Raw genomic sequence first — 13,802 nt, 5'->3', positions numbered from 1 at the left:
AAGCAGGAAAGCGCCCGTGACGATGCCCATTTTGCAGCTCATTTGCTGTGCTTTGATCTTCTACAAATTGACGTTTTCTCCAACAGTCCCTTACCCGTTTCCTTTAGCCTCAAACTGTGAGTTCTCCAAGACTCCTTCACAGTGGATCAGAAGAACTTCAAGGATCATTAAAAACCCAAAATTTGGGGTCTTCCCTGGTGGTGCAGTGGTTGAGACTCCGCCTGCTGATGCAGGGGACACGGGTTCGTGCCCCGGTCCGGGAAGATCCCACGTGCCGTGGAGCGGCTGGGCCCGTGAGCCATGGCCACTGAGCCTGCGTGTCTGGAGCCTGTGCTCCGCAACGGGAGAGGCCACAACAGTGAGAGGCCCGCGTACCGCAAAAAAAACCCCAAAAAACAAACCCCCCCCCAAATTTGTATAAAAGCACGCCAAACCCAGGTGACAGCCTGTGAATACTTTTCTCTACACTATCCCCTCCAAGGACGCTGGATGAATGTGATTGCTATCTCCATATTCATAAACACGTTTACACACACACGCATATAAGACAGCTGTATGTACACGTGTGTGGCACATGTTTTTGTGTGCAGAGCGTGTGAGCCATGTCTGTGTGCATATCACACCTGTTAACTCTCCCTGCCCTCTTTACTCTGTAGTTCTAGCACCTGACACAATGCCTGCATTTTTAACACAGAGTTTTAATATTAGCCGAAGGGGGACTTCCCTGGTGGCGCAGTGGTTAAGAATCCGCCTGCCAGTGCAGGGGACACGGGTTCGAGTCCTGGTCCGGGAAGATCCCATATGCTGCGGAGCAGCTAAGCCCGTGCGCCACAACTACTGAGCATGCGCTCTAGAGCCCGCGAGCCACAACTACTGAAGCCCACGCACCTACAGCCCGTGCTCCACAAGAGAAGCCACTGCAGTGAGAAGCCCGTGCACCGCAACAAAGAGTAGCCCCCGCTTGCCCCAACTAAAGAAAGCCCGTGCGCAGCAACGAAGACCCAATGCAGCCAAAAATAAATATATATATATGTGTGTGTGTGTGTGTGTGTGTGTGTATATATATATATATATATATATATATATATATATAAAGATTAGCTGAAGGGAGGAAAGGTAAAGATTGCCAATTCTCACTGATGCCTTATAATTTCTAGACCACGGAGTCCATGGAACAGGTGAAGAATCCTTGGCACTCAGAGGTCTTTCTACTGGATTTGAAAATATGAAGCCACGCCCTTCTTTCTACGCAGTTCCCAGACTGGGGAAAACTCCAGATCAGGGCTGTACTGCTTGGAAAAGGCAAAACAGATTCAGTCAGTGCAAAAGCCAAGGAAAGCCCTTTAGGGCTCATGCAGGCACTGAATTTTAGGTGTGAAGAAAAATGCCTTGACAGAGAGGGAAAACCCAGGAATTCTACAAAATGCACACACCCTTTTGCAGATAAGGTATGGGGAAAAAAAGGCATCATTTGTTCCCAGCAAGTTTGATTTCTCTCTCAGGTTTAAGGGACAGGGGTTTCTTTATTCAAGTCCATCCCCTCGAAACCATCAAAGTAGCTGCTTCTCTATTTTTAGGGAAATTAATCTAACCAGGATAATTACAGCAACCCATACTGGAAATTGATGACTCATCAAAAAGCCAGGAAACAGAAAATGTTACATTCTTAAAGGTACAGCAGGGAGACTCCATTTCCGGACACTGAGGTTGGTCTTTGCAAATTCAGCCGGGGGAAGCACAGTCTGTCTAACGTGCGTATTCCGCTTACTGAGCTCTACCTGGCCCAGTTTCCTGAGTCTTGCATGTGCAACTGTAATAAAAATAAATAAAAGAGAAATCGGCCTGCGAGGTACATACCGCGGGGCTCGTGGGGAGGGAGAGAAGACGCCAAGCCCTTCAAGAAGGCCGGTCACCCAGTGAGCCGGCACTCCCTAACTCAGCCCTTTGAAGATAGCACAGGAAGAGACTTTCTAGGCCACGGTGGGAGTGCAGAGAGCACTGGATTCTGAGTCCAAAGGACTGGATGTGAGGCCTGCCTCTGTGTTCCCAGCACTGTTTCCTTGTCTGTGCAATGAACACCACAAACACTTCCTCCACGACTGCTGGAAAGAATAGACAAGGTATCATGCAAAAAGGTGCCATGACACAGTGCGGTGACCCGGATGCATGCACCGTCTTGGTCCCCGTCGAATCTTCAACTGTGGGCATCCTCACATTTTCAAATCTCGTTTGAGGTCCTCCACACCCATTTCTGGGACACAGGCATCCCCTACCTCCAAAACACGGGGTGCAGGGTACAGGTTCCCTTAAACAATTTCAATAAAGCCCTAAGCCAAGCTCGCCTGGGAGTTTTCTGCCTTCTCAGAGCATAATGCATTTTGTGATTATACACTGGTTTATATACATGCTAGAGAGTAAATACTCTAAAATGCACCCAAGTGAAGTTCCTCATAAACGTCGCTTTTGTAACGTACTACGTAAGTATGCGTGCATACGATGTGGTTCTTTTTAAAAAGCATACAGGCAAGGAATACAACATGAGTAACCTGAAGAAACATGAATTTTACCGGCAGGAAAGGTTTGGGAGGTGCAAATTCTTCTAAGACTAACATTAGCTATAAAAAATGCAGCATTTCAGTGCAATTCAATATTTTCTTTCATCAGAGGCTCAGAGCCTCCGCCCACAAGTCAAGAGGAATGTAATAAGCTGACTGTGTGTGTTACAACTGAAGCTCCTTCTGCAACCAGGACTCCGGGGGACAGAGCAAAGAGGTGGTCGTGGACTTGAGCGAAAATGGGACTTCCTGCACTTTCCCCCAGAATGCTGGTATCTCGGCTGGGAGGGCAACATTGCTCCCACCGTGGGCAGCGGCCACCTAAGCGCAACCACAAGCGAACAGCTGCGGGAGACAGGCGTGGAGTCGGGGGGCAGGGGGAGCTTCCAGGCCTCTCTCCTGGGGCCCAAAAAACTGTCTGCCCTCCTTCTCCAAGGCCATCCCGGGGAACCACTGAAATCTTAAAATCCAACCTGCTCGACGTTGCTAGAATCTCCAAGTTAATGTCAAGTGGGGTGCTAAATCTCTATTTGCTAAGAGAAGGCAGAAGATCTGTACACAGCCTGACCAGCTGAGGAGGACGTACGTTTTTAACTTAAAAAAAAAAAAAAAAAAAAAGCTGAGAAATAATTCATTTATTTAACCCAGAAATGGCTATAATCTGAAACCCTGCAATCCTCTTCCACAGCAACTGTTTTGGCAAGCCCCCCAATGTTCCAACAAATAGTAAACTGTGCTTGCCATTTGTCTAAGGGACCTTGCATTAATAAACATGAAGAAGAGCACTTTACCTCCCACTCTCAATGACAGGACAAAACAAAGACCAGCTGTATTCATCAATGAGGCCTTGTTCTGCACATAAAGGCTAATTACATTTCGCTTCAAGCCTACACATGGAAAACTTTCCTGCTGCTGTACCCGCCACAGCCAGCCGGGCCGGTCCAGCTGACGCAGGCTGAGGGCTGCACCCAGTCAACGGGGGCTCCCGACGGCCTCGCTGCCTTTGACCTGCAGGCTTCGGTCCCAAGTGGGGGCGGGGATGGTCACCCCAGTGACATCTCCCAGGGACGGACAGGCGACGTGGGCTCTTCCAACCTCCTGTGGAGACGATGCCGTTCAGGCCCGTCTAATTTCAGAAAAGCACGCACCCGAGCCCAGGGCAAGCTTGTCGGGAACAGCTTCTACTCGTTGACAATAGAATAGCTTACAGCCATTAGTGACAGTGACCACAGCTGTCACCGTGCTGGGCGCTGCACACACACCTCCTCATTACTCTCCACAGCCACCCGGCGTCCTGACTACTATTATGCCCATTGTACAGGCGAGAAAAGAGAGTCACGGAGGTCAATTAGCTTATCCAGGGACACACAGAGGGTGAGCAGCGGACCCCGGCAATCCACTCAAAGCCCACCTTCCACAGTGCCTCCCCCATCCCCTTCCTGCATTTTCTGTCAACACATTTTTTTAAAAGCCCTCCTTTCGAAGGGAGAAGATAACACTGCTTTGAAATGTTTTAAGACCATTTGTGAGATTTGCCCCTGGGGGGCTTATATTCGTAGGTATTAATGAAAAGCTGTCTAGTCTAAGACAGTATACGTCAGTCGGGCCGGAAGCAGATGGTAAAGTGACAGACCTTTCCCAGAAAGTGAAAGGGGGGAGGAATGCGGAGGGGGCAGCTCCGTGTGGGATGTCCAAGATCGAAGCGATTGTCTCCGAAGTTAAAAGAAAGTAGCGATTATTATCTCAGGCCATTCTCTACATTTTTTGTGGCTTACTTATTCTGGGAACCATTTACAGTAAGGGTTTGGCCCTAGGCTGCCCTGTGGTAGCCGTCCATCTATTTGGGAAATGCCGATCCCCATCCGAGCCTCAGTCCAGCCCCTGCGCCCACCATGCCCACCTGCCCTGGCAGATCCACCCGCCGGAACTTGGGGCTGGTCCTCCAGGAGATCGGCCTCACCGCCTGGTGTTTTCACAGATGGCTCTCCTCCTTTGCCTCTAGCAACGCCTCACCACGGCTCTTCCTTCGGCCTCAAACCCCTGGTCATCCCTTTCAGGAAGGCTTCCTCCAGTCCTTTCCTTTGGCTCCAGCGGGGTGGGGTCGTGTGCACTGGAGACCCGCCATCCCCGGCGCCAGCTCCCTCTCCCCCTGCCCCTCCCCTGGCCGGGGAGGGGAGGAGGGTAAGGTCAGGGGTTGCTGGCGCTGCCGGGATCCCCATCGCCTCCCAGAGGTCACAGCTCCTCTCCAGGTGGCCCCTCCAAATGGAGGTGGGGTGAGGCCCGGCCAGGGCTCGCTCAGGGTGCCCGGACCCCGCTGGTCTCCCTCGTCCCCGCTGTGTCCACGTTAAACTCTCTTCTGACCGACCTAGCTAGAGTGGGCTGTCTTCTGTGGACACCCTGACGGCACAGGTGCTGCGCTAACTAACGTCCCCTCCATCACAGCAGGGGTCACGCTGGCTCGCAACAGCTTTTCTCCCCCCCCACCCTGCCACCGAGCCTCCCCGAGGAGGCCTCCAGGAATGCTAGCGCCGCTGAGTGGTTCTGAGGTGTGCCCATGAGGCTCGCTCTCTCTCTGCGCCCACGTGCACGCCACACCTCTGCCTCCCCGCCTGTCTGTGGGGACAAGGACCTCCTGCTATGATCACAGGAGGGGACACACCCCGAGAGCACCCGTGGCCCCGTCAGCAGTTGGCAACAAGAGCCACAGCCCAGAGGCAAAGCATTTTACGTGACAGAAAAACTGACCCCCATGCTTTTTTATTCCATTCTCCGTTTACTCCAGTTCAGTGAAAATGAGCAAGTAACGTGTGGGTTTTCACTCATCTGGATTTGGAGGAAAAAGAAGCTTTCTGGACTCAAGACACACTGATGTGACGGGAAGCAGTCTAGAGACATTTCTCCCCGAGCCCCGTCCACCACTACCGCTTCTCGTCAAAGGCCGGCGGGCTCAGAGTTCAAGGAGAGGTCTTGGGGCAGGAGGCCCGGCCTCTGGTGCTCCCCTGGGTAGCCCTGCTGACGCAGGTGACCCGAGATTTAATGATCTTACCTGTCAGATGACAGAGCCGGCGGCTTAGGAACAGCCCAGGGTCCCTGCGTCTATAGATGGTAACTTAGGACAAGACTGAAGACTGAAAATCAGCCCGACATCTCAAGGCACCTCTGACCCCTCGCAGGAAGCAGGATGACCTGGGAGCAGGTGACTGAGCTCTTTGCTGGCTGAGGGACGGGAATCATCCCCAAGCATCACCCTGGCCCCGAGCACAGTGAGGCAGGGAGAGGGTGGGCACAGGGACAAGATGTCCCCTCCTCCCTCCCTCTGTCTCCCAGGCACTCCTGGCCGCCACGTGCCCTCCCTAGAGAAGACCTACAGCCGTGAGCTGGGGAAGGTTAAGTCCTTCCTAGACGGCTGTTCTCGGTGCCGTTGCTGCCTCAACCCCCAAGGCAAACCAGTTACGTGGACACAAATTTTCTGTGTGGCTTTTTAGAAGGCCAAGAAGGAAGTAAGAAGTTGTGACTCTCAGCCAGGGCCCAGTACTTAGCCATCATGTGACAGGCGGCATTCCTGGCTGTCAACTCCCAATAGTCTCTGCAAATGCTTGGTGTCACCAGGCAGTAGGTACACCTCACCCCCCCACCCACCCCGTGCACGCAGGGAACACGGCGGGAGACACTGGCTTCTGGAAGTTGAGCTTTGGTGACAGTCTCTGAGCAGCGGCTTTTGAAATGGTTTTTGCCTGAGATCCACAGGAAGAACTACATTTTATGCTGTGGCTCAATAACTCTGTACTTTCAGATTTACACACGAGTTAAAAGTGTCACAAAACAATGCCTAACTTTACCGTGTGCCACGAGCCATGACATTTTCTATTCTATTCCATTATTTTGTTTTATATTCTATTTATTACCCAACTAGCCAGTCGCCACTCGCTAAAGTGACTTCGCGATTGTGACCCAGTTTGAAAACCATGGGCTTAGACGGGCTTAGAGGTTGGGTTCACAAAAGTTTTTTTTAAGTGTATAATAAAGCCAACTTTGGTCGACTGTAGATATGCAAGATGTATCTATGCCTTTTAGAAAGAGGTGTGGTTTAACAAAAAAAAATTAACAGAAACTAATGAAATAATCCAATTTACCACCCCCAAAGTCATCATGAATTTTGTCAGCAAGTAAGATGAGGTGGATAAGAGTGAATGAATCAGGGAACTAGCACAGCAACTTCAGATCAAAGTCTTTTAGAAAAGAAATGCTATAAACTTCAGGCTAGAGCTATGTATCAGACTAAAACATTATAATTAAAAAAAATCGAATTTACTGAGAAAAACAACCTACATAGTAGAATAAAGTCCAGGCGGAAATAGTAGAAAAACAAGGATGACACGCGGGCAGAAGAGGGAACCCGCACACGGACACCGAGGAACCCCAGGGTGACAGCAGCTGGCGTGGTGCCTCGGAGGGTACGTCTTGGGAGGTGATGAACTCTCAGGCTGTGGGCTCAGAGGGGAGGGCGGAGACGCGCGCCTGCCGGCCCACTGACAGTGATGCCCGGGCTCGGAAGCGTTAATACCAGAACCGCCAGTTTTCAAAGCGCGATGTTAACGGTCACGGGACCTTAGAACCGGCTCTTTCTGTACTACCTGAAGTCTCATTTCAGCACGCCGAGACGGGACAGTGATCTGGCGGGGTCCCCCGGGATTAGACATGCCAACAAGTCAGCTGGAGTCGCCAAGACGGACCAGGATGTTTTAGTCTTTGCGCAGAAGATCTCTGCTCGTGATCAAAACTGGTTCTGACCACCAGACCCGGGTAGCTGGGCTCTCAAGATCTCGAGCTGCTAAACAACCCAGAGCAAAGGTCAAGGGCCGCCCTACTGCCCCTCAACGTGCCCTGAGAGCAGCTGGCCCAGCAGCGACCTCAAAGGCCAAGGGCAAAGGTGATGGGACTGAGGGATGCCGAGTACCAGGGCCCCACCACATGGAGCAGGTGCCGGGGAGGAGGGCGACGCTGCTCAGAGCCACCTCCCCACTCGCCAGCGCCCACTGAGGCCCGGTGTGAGCACAGCAGGAGGTGCTTCTCACTGGAGACACAGCTGTCAGGGCTGGGGTGGGGTGGGCGTTGGGGACGCATGGGTTTCTGGGGGAGGTGGGACAGGAAAAAGTTGCTCGGACTCTAGCCTGGTGTTGTCAGGGGATGATCTGTTGCTCCTTCATCTTTCTTGATTTAAGTCAACGTTATTTCGTGCTTCCTGGTGTTCCGCATGGAGGGTAGGCTAGCCACAGCGTACCCGCAGTGCATCACTGATTTCCTCCCCACAAGACCCTTGTGTGATACACCTGCCCAAAGATACACGCCCCCTCTGGGTGTGTCTGCACTCGGACGCCCAGCACCATAAGGTGGGATTTGAACAAATACACCTGTGTGGGAGTGAAGGCACAGGTAAAAGGTGATGCTACTGGCACAGACCAAGCTCCACAAAATGTCCCAAGTATCACATCTTCTCTACACTGACTCTTTTTCAAACTTTCTTAGACAAAGGCACAGTGGTGGCCAGGCTTCACAATAATTAAGGAAAAAAGTTTCAGTTGGAAGGCTTGTTCTGAGAGCACCAGATAGAGCTTACTGTCACGTCTTGGGTTTTAAACTGATGCAAGCAAGTCATGGGAACGACACCCTGCTCCTTACAGCAGCTCAGAGGCCGAACATCTTCGAAATCCCGTACCGCTTTGCAAAGTCAATAAACAGGAGGGTGAAGCAGGGAAATCTTTCATGGATTAGCCAAATCGGGTGACACCTGACCAAATGCATGCCAACGGAGGGAGCCGGGCAGAGACTTACTTGGCGGTAATTTCTTCATCATATTTGGTTTTCAGGTCAAATAATTCTGCTCGAGTTTTTTCCAGCGCTGAAAGGCAGAGGACATAAAACCATAACATACTAATTATTCACATTAAGTCAGAAAGAAAAAGTATACATGTAATACATTCTCATTTCAAAGGAGGCAAAGATTACAAAAGTATACACAGCATGGAACAGAAAAATCCCCTTCCACTGCCACCTCACCTCATCCCATGCGCCTCTTCTGAGATAACCACTGTTACTAGTTTATTGTGTAAGTTTCTTGCTTTTAAATAAACTTCACTATTTAAAAAATATTTCCACACCTAACTGCATATATATTTAAGTGTATGTGTGTGTGTATATATATATTTCACACCCCTCCCCCTTCATAAATAGGATGATACAAAAATCTTCTGAGATTTGCCCTTTGCCCTTAGCAGACATATGGAAATCTCTCCATGCTGGGACACTGGCAATGACAGTAACAACTTAGCTGTTGTACAGGGCTTGCCACATGCCCGGGGAGTCAGGACACCTAGAAAGGAAGGTGCTGGGTAAAGAGCATGGATGTTTCACCTTCAGATAAATCTCACTCAGCTGGCCTCCCAAGAGTCGATTTACATTCACGTCAATACTAAGAGTGTGACTATTTTCCTATACTTTCACCAACATTGTAAATTATCAATTAAAAAAAAATTCGGCAGTCTGACAGGCAAAACAATCTCTTACTGATTTCATTAGCATTTCCCTGCCTGTTCAAAATTAACACTTTTTCTTATGTGTATTGGCCGCGTGTATGTCTTCCGCAAACTGCCTGTTTTCATCCTCAGCCCATTGCTCTCCTGGACGGTTTATCTATTTTTTTTGATTTGTAGGTGAGCTTTATATTCTTTGGATATTATTTGACTGTGAATTTGTTATGATTAGTTTCTCCCACTCTGTCACTTGTGTTTTTTTAAAACTTGGACTCTGATGTCTTCTGATTTTTTCCCCACATTTAAATTAAATATATAGTGCCATTTCTCTTTCAGAACAAAAAGAAGAAAGGCAGGAAGAAGTTCAAAGAAGCGATAAAAACTTAAGCACAACCTTTTTTGGCATCTAAAGTTTTAAAGGTCTGCTATTACTGTTCTCCTTAACTTCACAGGGTAGAAATAAGGGTTTTTTTTGCCCTCATTATTGTTCCAAATGAGATGTCAGCCCTTGACAGTTTGGTGATTTAGACTTGTTTGTTGGAAAAAGAGCAGGAAGAAAGGATGGCTTGTGGCAGTGATGCAAATGGGATTCAGAGCCTCCCACCTCAACGACTCAGTGTGGGTGACTCATGCAGTCGAGGTGGGGAGCTGTGGAGGAGGGGGTCTGAGGCACGCTGGGGCGAAGGCTCCCTCCCTCCTCCAGGCTCACCACGGCGGCGGCGGTGACAGGTGTCAGAGGGGACCTGGAGGGACTGGGAGGTGGCGCAAACCTGCCCTAGGTCAGCCCGGCCTGTAGCAGCTTGACCGGCAGGCAGAATAGCACACCTGTTTGCAGAGTCTGGACTTTATGTTCGGCTTCTTCCAGCTTTGAGGTGGTGGACATCTGGGTCTCCTGCAGTTTTCTGAAAAGGAAGAGGAAGAAGCCAGATTGGTCATCTTGTTTAGCAACTCACACATCTTGTGTGTTCTGGAGCCACGCCGATGAGCCATCTTCGCATGGCTGGTGAGAGGCTCACGGCCGGTTACAACTTGTAATGCCAGGAGCCCTGATGCCTTGCTCTTTAACACCCAGACTTTGTACCCGCACATCACACGAGGGGAGGTGTATTTCCTGTGGGACTTGACGTGAGGCAACTGATCTAGAAGGTTATCCTAAATGTAGCTTGTTCTTGAAATGCCAGATATTTTAAAAAAAAAAAAAAAAAAAAAAAAAGGAAGAAAAATCATCACCATGCACTCATTGTTTCCTGAAGTTAGCCCAAGAAGAATGATACATTTACATTTTGCTGACACGATGAAGGAATTTGTTGGAATAAAGGATGTACTGAAGAGATTCGACAGCTGTTCCGTTTCTGTTGGAATGGAATGCAAATGCAACTCTAATACCTAATGGGGACATGCGGAATGTCTGCAGCCACATTCCACGTATTTATATTTCCCATGATCTCCAAATGAATTCCCTGGTCAATAAATAGCATTCCTTCCTCCTCGTCGGCAGAAAAATCTCTAAAAATAAGTTTATTATTTTTACATCATATGAATATAACACATGCTCTCATAAAGAAGAAACCTGGGAATACGGAAAAGTAGAAATGGCACAGTTAAAAAAGGCACCCAAATTTATGGAAATCTATGGAAAAGCACTGCTTGCGCTTGCACATATTTCAATTATAAAACTAATAAATGCTCTGCATTAAAAAAAAAAAACCACCACCACAAATACTATAAGAGCACGGAAGGTAAAATGTCCTTTCCCTTGGGCTCCACCGGCACTCCTCAAAGTTCTTTTGTAGCTCTCTAGAATTTTTCTTTACTTTTTTTTTTAATACAATAAAGGGCTTCCTCGTTTTTTTTTCTTTTTTTAAAATAAATTTATTTATTTATTTTATTTTTGGTTGCGTTGGGTCTTTGTTGGGGCGTGCGGGCTTTTTCTAGTTGTGGAGAGCTCTTTGTTGCGGTGTGCGGGCTTCTCACTGCAGTGGCTTCTTTTGTTGCGGAGCACAGGCTCCAGGTGCGTGGGCTTCAGTAGCTGTGGCTCGTGGGCTCAGTGGCTGTGGCTCGCGGGCTCTAGAGCGCAGGCTCAGTAGTTGTGGCGCACGGGCTTAGTTGCTCCGCGGCATGTGGGATCTTCCTGGATCAGGGCTCGAACCCATGTTCCCTGCATTGGCAGGTGGATTCTTAACCACTGCGCCACCAGGGAAGTCCTAGAATTTTTCTATACGTATAGAAATACAATGTAATATGTAACATACTGTAGCATAATATAAACTCAGATGTGATGTATTATAGTGTAATAAACACTCCCCGCCCCTTTCTTTTAGTACTAAAGGGATCAGGGCACACATGGTATCCTGCAGCTAGCTTTTTCACTTATCTCCGTACTGTGGAAATGTTCTACCCCAGCATATATAGTTCGTCCTCATTCTTATTAAACAACTGACTTAACCAAGCCTCTATGGACATTTAGATGGTTTATCACCCCTTTCTACTAAACAGTTCCACAATGATCATCACAGGTACTGGTGCATAATTCTGACAATGAATCTGTTGGATAAAATTCTAGCAGAGGAACTACAGTGGTGAAAGGGTATGTGCAACTGTTTTTGTTGTTTTGATAGATATTGAGAAACTTTCCAACAAAAAGCCTCACCAGTTTAAACTCTTGCCAACAGCATTCGAGAGTGTTCTGCTGTGCCAACACTGGATAAGATTAAACTTAGTTTCACTCTGGAGTAAAGCTGAGAATTTCTCTTTGTATGAACTGTCTGCTCAACTCCTTTACCCATTTTTTGCAGCGCTGGGTTTTTTTCTTATTAATTTGTAAGAGTTCTTTGTTTATAAAGAAAATTAGCCCTTTTTCTTATGTGGTGCAAGTATTTCTTCCCAGATTTTTGATGGTTTAAAAATGTTGTCCACTGTTACTTGTTTTCAAAAGTCTGTGTGAAATTTTAGGCAGCTGTATTTATATAACTTTTCTTTTATGTTTAGAAAGATCTCTCGATTCCAAAATTATTAAAAACAAAGTAAACGCGCACGTTTTCTTCCAATATGTACATGCTTTAATTATTAATACTTAAATCCAAATCTGTTTCAATTTTTTGGTGTAAAGAATGAGATAAAGATCTAGCTTCATCCCCCACCCCCAGTGGTCAGTTATTTGCATCTTTTAATATAATCAATCCTTTTACCTAGTTTGAAAAATCAACTTAATAATATTAAATTCCTATAGAAATTTATTTCCCTACTTTTGTAACGCATGAGTTTGCTCTCTGCAGATGTAGTCACGCTGTCTATAATTCAGTATCACGCGTTTTTCACTTCGCGTTATGCTGGACACATTTCTGGTATAATTGCAAATTCAACAAAACTATTATTTTATAATGGCTGTATAACGTTCCCGTTAGGGGTGGACACTTCTATGCACCCATTTCCTGTTGGCAAGGCATTTCAATGGCTTGCATTCCCCCCTCCCCTCCGTTATCAGTGATGTGGTGAGAAATCTCTTTGGGCACAGAGTGCTTTCCTAGGAGACATAGTTAGTGCCAGTTCCACATCTGCTGGGTCAAGAACCCACATCTGCTGGGTCACAGAACCCCGACTCTGTGGGGCTCACTTTCTTCCCAGGGGCTGTACCCAGCCCCGCTCTCCCAGCAGCGTAGATGCGACATCCCCTGTAGATCTGGGCTTGGCCCCGAGGGACTGGCTTTGGTCCTGCAGTGAGGGCTTTGGGAGGCCAAGTCTGAGCGCAAAGGGAGGCCAGGGCCATAGCGGTGGGTCAGGCTCTGCCCCCACCTCGCTGGGAGAGTGTGGGCAGGTTCCTCATCTGTAAAATGAGATGGTCTGCTCCGCAGGTCTATCCTGGGCACTTGCTGAGACAACATCTCGAGAGGGCCTGGCAGTGAGTGTAGCGGGCATTCTTCTTCTTTTCTAAATGAAGCCAGTTTAACGGTGGCCCAGAGAGGCCTTGGTGATGCCCGAGATCTCCACGGAGCCTGCCTCATGGAAGTCCGAGCAGCTGCATTCCAAGTCCACGGGAAACACCCACAAAACCCCACCGCGGGGCCTGCCTCTTAACTTGTAACCAGACTTTTAGCGCCTCTCATTAATGGACTCACGTTTCTTCATGACAGGCTTAGATTTTTAAACCTTAGCTTCACCAGAGTTCTGAGAGACCTGACTTAATGCAGTTTGAATTGGTAAGTTCGACACGCCTATGGTTTTTATAAGAAATCTAACTTTCATTAAGTCATCACACTAGTGAAAAAGCAACTCATTATTTGTGGCAAAGTTTTGGGGGAAGCAGGCCCGTGGAAACCTAACACTCACAGCCCTTGGATGGTGCATTAAGATATTTTACTGATACTAACTCCTTGGTGTATGAAGCACTGTGAGGTAATGAAACGAGGCAAGAGACAAAAAAAATTAAAAAAAAAAAAGATATTGTGTGTGTGTGTGTGTGTGTGTGTGTGTGTGTGTGTGTGTGTGAGAGAGAGAGAGAGAGAGAGAGAGAGAGAGAGAGAGAGAGAGAGAGAGAGAGATGTTAAATATCAAAATTCACTTAAGAAGGTATCAGGAGCTCAGCATTGCCCTGGGTTCCCAGAGAAGACACACAGCAGGGGACGGTCCCACCCCTCTCATCTTACCTCGGGTACCACCCCTATGTGCCAACCACACACATTTTGTGCTCAAGCCCCGGCACCATGTGGCCCCGACAGAC

General features: G+C 48.2%; 1 protein-coding gene across 6 annotated transcripts in view; it reads right to left on the bottom strand.

Annotated features, from left to right (window-relative positions):
- CUX1 (cut like homeobox 1) overlaps window positions 1–13,802 on the bottom strand; it is a 373,714-nt gene that overhangs the window by 125,716 nt on the left and 234,196 nt on the right. For all 6 annotated transcript variants that reach the window (XM_065892584.1, XM_065892585.1, XM_065892588.1 and 3 more), the window contains 2 exons: window positions 9,911–9,987; window positions 8,388–8,454 (listed from right to left, as the gene is read on the bottom strand). In XM_065892584.1, the coding sequence (XP_065748656.1) occupies window positions 8,388–8,454; window positions 9,911–9,987 (144 nt within the window). The remainder of the gene's footprint in view (window positions 1–8,387; window positions 8,455–9,910; window positions 9,988–13,802) is intronic.

This window comes from Phocoena phocoena, chromosome 15 (genome assembly GCF_963924675.1).
Source record: "Phocoena phocoena chromosome 15, mPhoPho1.1, whole genome shotgun sequence".
NCBI classification, from domain to species: Eukaryota; Metazoa; Chordata; class Mammalia; order Artiodactyla; family Phocoenidae; genus Phocoena; species Phocoena phocoena.
The sequence above is the reverse complement of the archived record's forward strand: the minus strand, read 5'-3'. Positions and strand labels throughout refer to the sequence as shown.